The sequence below is a fragment of the Falco biarmicus genome, chromosome 3 (assembly GCF_023638135.1).
Source record: "Falco biarmicus isolate bFalBia1 chromosome 3, bFalBia1.pri, whole genome shotgun sequence".
Taxonomy (NCBI): domain Eukaryota; kingdom Metazoa; phylum Chordata; class Aves; order Falconiformes; family Falconidae; genus Falco; species Falco biarmicus.
Genome location: NC_079290.1, coordinates 13399301 through 13404457, shown reverse-complemented (window position 1 = coordinate 13404457; position 5157 = coordinate 13399301). Strand labels below are relative to the sequence as shown.

General features: G+C 60.0%; 1 protein-coding gene across 1 annotated transcript; it reads right to left on the bottom strand.

Moving 5' to 3' along the window:
* Positions 1-1616: 1616 nt before the first annotated feature.
* Positions 1617-1925, bottom strand: LOC130145507 (feather keratin 1-like). Its single transcript, XM_056330365.1, has one exon. It carries the CDS (start codon positions 1923-1925, stop codon positions 1617-1619), a length of 309 nt encoding a protein of 102 aa, XP_056186340.1.
* Between the last annotated feature and the right edge of the window lie 3232 nt (positions 1926-5157).

Below are 5157 nucleotides of genomic sequence, written 5' to 3'. Positions count from 1 at the left end.
TTTTTCAGGCTGTTTGTCAGGTGATCTGTGGTTGTTGCTGAGGAAGATGAAGGGAGGTAGGAAGGAGTGGTGTGGGAGTGGGTGTTTGTAAGTGCCCGGGGCCTGTCGTGTTGCTCCCAGGAATGCCGAGGCATCTGGCATTGCGGAGGCCTCCTTGTGAGGCCGCTGTGCATTTTCCTGGAAAGGTCATAGTGCCTGGGGGCAGCTCCTGAAGAGTGGAAGGGAGCTGGTACCCCTCGTGTCCCGCAGAAGATGGTGCGGGAGGCTCTGGGAAAGCAGAGGCCGGTGAGCCTGAGCCTGTTCCCGGGGCAGGTGATGGAAGCAATGCTGCTGGAAATCACTGCCAAGGCCAGGACGGACGGAAGGTGTTGGGGGGTGTTTGGCGTGGATTTTGGAAGGGCAAATCATGCTTGAGTGAGCTGCGTGTCTTCCGCGTTGAGGCGAGTGGGCGTTGGGCGAGGGGAGAGCAGTGGCTGTTGCTGAGGCGTACTTGAAGGAAGCCTTTGTCGCTGTCTCCTGGTACGTGCTCCTAGACGAGCTGAGAAAGTGCGGGTTGCGTAAGCGGCCGGTGCGGTGGCCTGCAAAGCGGCTGAAGGGCTGTGCCCAGAGGCTTGCGATCAGTGGTAGGACAAGAGGCCATGTTCAGAAGTGAAAGCATCTGGAATTGCCCGGGCAAAGGCGGCAGGGCTTTTTCAGTGTGAGGGTGGTCAAAGAGTGGAAGAGGTGGTGGCGGCTCCATTCTCGGAGGTACTGAAGACGCGAGTGGCTGTGGTCCCAGACAATCTGCTCTAGCTGGCCCTGCTTGAGCACTGGGGTGGAAGGACATGCTCTGCAGAGATTCCTGCCCATCTCTAAATGTTTCTGTGATCCTTTTTGGCTGGGGAGGGTGCGGAAGAGAGTTAGTCAAGCGTGTGTTGGCACGGGGAGCCTCGGTCGGAGGTGTGCGCAGGGAGCGTTGTCGTATCGGAGGCTTTTTCTGATCCAGTGCTGGGCTTGTGTCATGCTGTGTATGCCTGCAGGTGCGAGTGTGTGTTGTCGCTGGTGGCCTGTGCCCTCGGAGAGGCTGAGTGCCCTTTTCCCCCCAACCCCGCCGGCCTGTTGAGGCCTGGCTTTGTGCCGTTTTAGAGTGGAAGAGCCTTGGGAGAAGAAAGGAGATGGAGGCGTGTGGTGCTGGGATGCAGGAGATTTTATTGAGGCAAAAGAGTGAAAAGGCAGGAGCACGCAGTGGAAGGGATCCGTCCTAAGGTGCAAGTAGGGCGACCGTCAGCCCAGGTCCTTTGCTTGCAGAAGATTTTGCCAGAGCACCGAGGTCTTCCTTTCCTGCGGTGGGAGCAGCGCGGGGGAGGTGCCCCGGTGGTCTTTGGCTTGTGAGCAGGCGTTTGCAGCGGAGAGTAGCGGACGTAGCAGTAGGGGCGATGCAAAGAAGACAGTGGGAGAAGAGGAGGAGGTAGGTGGGCCATGTATCCTGGCAGCCGGGGCTGGCCCCTTCCGTGCTACTTTGCTTGGTGCCTTGAGAGGAGGAGGTGCGGGTGGCAGGTCCCCGTGCCAGCAGCAGGCGGGAGGTGCGTCCTCAGTCCATGCCGTGGCTTGCAGGGTGTGTGTGGTGTGGAGGGCCCTTAGCAGGGCAGGCAGGCTCTTCCGGCGCCATAGCAGCCCAGGCCTCCGAGGCCGTAACCGTAGCCAAAGCCGCCGGAGGAGATGGGCACTCCCTGGGAGCTGAGGATGTTGCCCACAGCAGCCGATGAGGAGGATCCGACGGCGGTGCTCTGGGGGAAGGAGGTGAGGATGGGTCCCGGCAGGGTGACCAGCACGGTGGAAGGCTGGATGACGACGCGGGAGTCCTCGCACTGCCTGACGCAGGGCTCGTTGCAGCTGTTAGCCAGCGGGGTGGGTCCGCAGGGGCTGCAGAAGTTGTTGCAGGCCATGTCTGCGGTGTGGAGTGTCCCTGTAAGAGAGGGTGTTGAGGAAGCGGAGGGTGTTGGGGGGGCGCGAGGGGTGTCGTTACAGGAGGGCAAGGGAGTGTGGAGGCGCGGTGTGGGGCTGCGGGGAGCGTGGTGGTGTTGAGTCGTGGGGGCTGCTGAGTCTGGTGTCAGCGCGTGCTGGAAGAGACGGGGCGTGTGGGGCAGGAGAAGGAGGGGAAGGGGCTTCAGGCTCACCTTGTTGACTGCGGGGGAGAAGGCGTCAGGAGAAGCGTGTGATGGAGAGAGGCGCTGGGCCGTCTTTTATGCTGGTCTGAGGGGGCGGGACAGGCTTTGCGCGTGACGGCATTTTGCAGCAAGCAGCTGTTGCGTGCCAGAGCTTGGCAGGTAATGAGGTGGGGGGTGTGTCCCTTCCCACAACGCTCCCTTCTCATGTCGTCCTCTTGAGGATGTGTCCGTCTGTCCCTGGCGTCAGCTTTGAAGTGAGAGCAGGTATCTGGGAGGATTTGCATGGAAGGTGCGTGTCAGGGCATTTGGCAGACGTGGCCAAAAGCATAGGAGAGGTGGGGTGTTGTCAGTGAGGTCATGCCGTGGCACTCGTGTGGTGTGGTTTGCGGGTGCGTTGCGAAGAGGGGCCCCCACTTGTTCATGGGCCTGGAAGGCTGTTGTGGGCTTTGGAGGTGTGCCGGGCATGAGTGTCGGCCCCTTCCATGGCATTTGGTCCCTGCCTGCCTTGCTGCCAGCTTGCTAAGCCTGACTGTAGGCCTGGCCTTTCCCACTGAGCGTGCTCTGTGTGTGCCTTGTTGCCCGCCTTGCTTGAAAGGTTGTAGCTGGGAGAAAGGGGCCTGCGTGTCTGGGCTTGTGCCCCCTGGGATCCGTCCCTGGGGGTGTCAGTGCGGGCAGGCAGAGGAGGGCTGTTTGGGAGAGCAGGCCATTTTCCTGGCAGCCCTGGCTGAGAGCTCGCCGGTCCTGTGACGAGAGGTGCCCTGCCTGGCTCCGCCGGTGCTTGTGTTGGCCCCTCCATCGTGGACCCCTGAGGTGGGGCTTGGGCTGTGGTGTGACGCATCCAAAGGAGAGCAGCGAATGCGGTGAAGGATCGAGAGAAGAAGCCTTAGAAGTAGCGGTTGAGGGAAGCGGGGCTACTGTGTTTTCAGAAGGCGGCGGCTGAGGGGAGGCCCTATCGGTGTCTCCAAGTACCTGAGAGGAGGTTGTAACGAGGAGGTTGTGAGTCTCTCATCCCTAGCAACAAGTGCTAGGGCAAGAGGAAAGGGCCTCATGTTGCGCCAGGCAAAGTTTAGTTTGGCTATGATGAGAAATTTCTTCACCGAGAGGGTTATCAAGCACTGGAAGGGGCTGCCCAGGGCAGTGGTTGAGTCACCATTGTGGGAGGTGTTTAAAAGACACGTAGACGTGGCGCTTAGGGACATGGATTAGTGGTGGCCTTGGCAGTATTAGGTTAACGGTTGGACTCGATAATGTTAAGGGTCCTTTGCAACCGAAGTGACTCTTATGATTGTGTATGAGGCAGCGTGCGAGGGCAGGTGCGTTTCTGGAGAGCCCGTAAGTGTGCTGAAAGGCGGAGCAGAGCTGGGAGCGGCAGGCAGGGGAGGCTGGCACTCCTGGGCCTTTGGTGGGGTCTGTGCTTGGGGCGAGTGTCGAGGGGTGAGGCCAGTTCTCTGCGCAGAGCTTGACAGGGTGAAAGGGAATTTGGCGATTGCCGAGGGGAGCTGGGTTTGAGCATGCGGCACGGGGCTGCAGAGCCGAGGCTGTGGTGGTGGTGGTGGTGCGTGCGGAAGGGTTGATGAGTGGCAAGGCCTGCCCCCGCTGAGGCAAGGTGAGTGTTTTTCAGGCTGTTTGTCAGGTGATCTGTGGTTGTTGCTGAGGAAGATGAAGGGAGGTAGGAAGGAGTGGTGTGGGAGTGGGTGTTTGTAAGTGCCCGGGGCCTGTCGTGTTGCTCCCAGGAATGCCGAGGCATCTGGCATTGCGGAGGCCTCCTTGTGAGGCCGCTGTGCATTTTCCTGGAAAGGTCATAGTGCCTGGGGGCAGCTCCTGAAGAGTGGAAGGGAGCTGGTACCCCTCGTGTCCCGCAGAAGATGGTGCGGGAGGCTCTGGGAAAGCAGAGGCCGGTGAGCCTGAGCCTGTTCCCGGGGCAGGTGATGGAAGCAATGCTGCTGGAAATCACTGCCAAGGCCAGGACGGATGGAAGGTGTTGGGGGGTGTTTGGCGTGGATTTTGGAAGGGCAAATCATGCTTGAGTGAGCTGCGTGTCTTCCGCGTTGAGGCGAGTGGGCGTTGGGCGAGGGGAGAGCAGTGGCTGTTGCTGAGGCGTACTTGAAGGAAGCCTTTGTCGCTGTCTCCTGGTACGTGCTCCTAGACAAGCTGAGAAAGTGCGGGTTGCGTAAGCGGCCGGTGCGGTGGCCTGCAAAGCGGCTGAAGGGCTGTGCCCAGAGGCTTGCGATCAGTGGTAGGACAAGAGGCCATGTTCAGAAGTGAAAGCATCTGGAATTGCCCGGGCAAAGGCGGCAGGGCTTTTTCAGTGTGAGGGTGGTCAAAGAGTGGAAGAGGTGGTGGCGGCTCCATTCTCGGAGGTACTGAAGACGCGAGTGGCTGTGGTCCCAGACAATCTGCTCTAGCTGGCCCTGCTTGAGCACTGGGGTGGAAGGACATGCTCTGCAGAGATTCCTGCCCATCTCTAAATGTTTCTGTGATCCTTTTTGGCTGGGGAGGGTGCGGAAGAGAGTTAGTCAAGCGTGTGTTGGCACGGGGAGCCTCGGTCGGAGGTGTGCGCAGGGAGCGTTGTCGTATCGGAGGCTTTTTCTGAGCCAGTGCTGGGCTTGTGTCATGCTGTGTATGCCTGCAGGTGCGAGTGTGTGTTGTCGCTGGTGGCCTGTGTCCTCAGAGAGGCTGAGTGCCCTTTTCCCCCCAACCCCGCCGGCCTGTTGAGGCCTGGCTTTGTGCCGTTTTAGAGTGGAAGAGCCTTGGGAGAAGAAAGGAGATGGAGGCGTGTGGTGCTGGGATGCAGGAGATTTTATTGAGGCAAAAGAGTGAAAAGGCAGGAGCACGCAGTGGAAGGGATCCGTCCTAAGGTGCAAGTAGGGCGACCGTCAGCCCAGGTCCTTTGCTTGCAGAAGATTTTGCCAGAGCACCGAGGTCTTCCTTTCCTGCGGTGGGAGCAGCGCGGGGGAGGTGCCCCGGTGGTCTTTGGCTTGTGAGCAGGCGTTTGCAGCGGAGAGTAGCG

Excerpts from the sequence above, each read along its gene's own strand:
- LOC130145507 (XM_056330365.1), bottom strand. The coding sequence starts at position 1,925 with ATGGCCTGCAACAACTTCTGCAGCCCCTGCGGACCCACCCCGCTGGCT.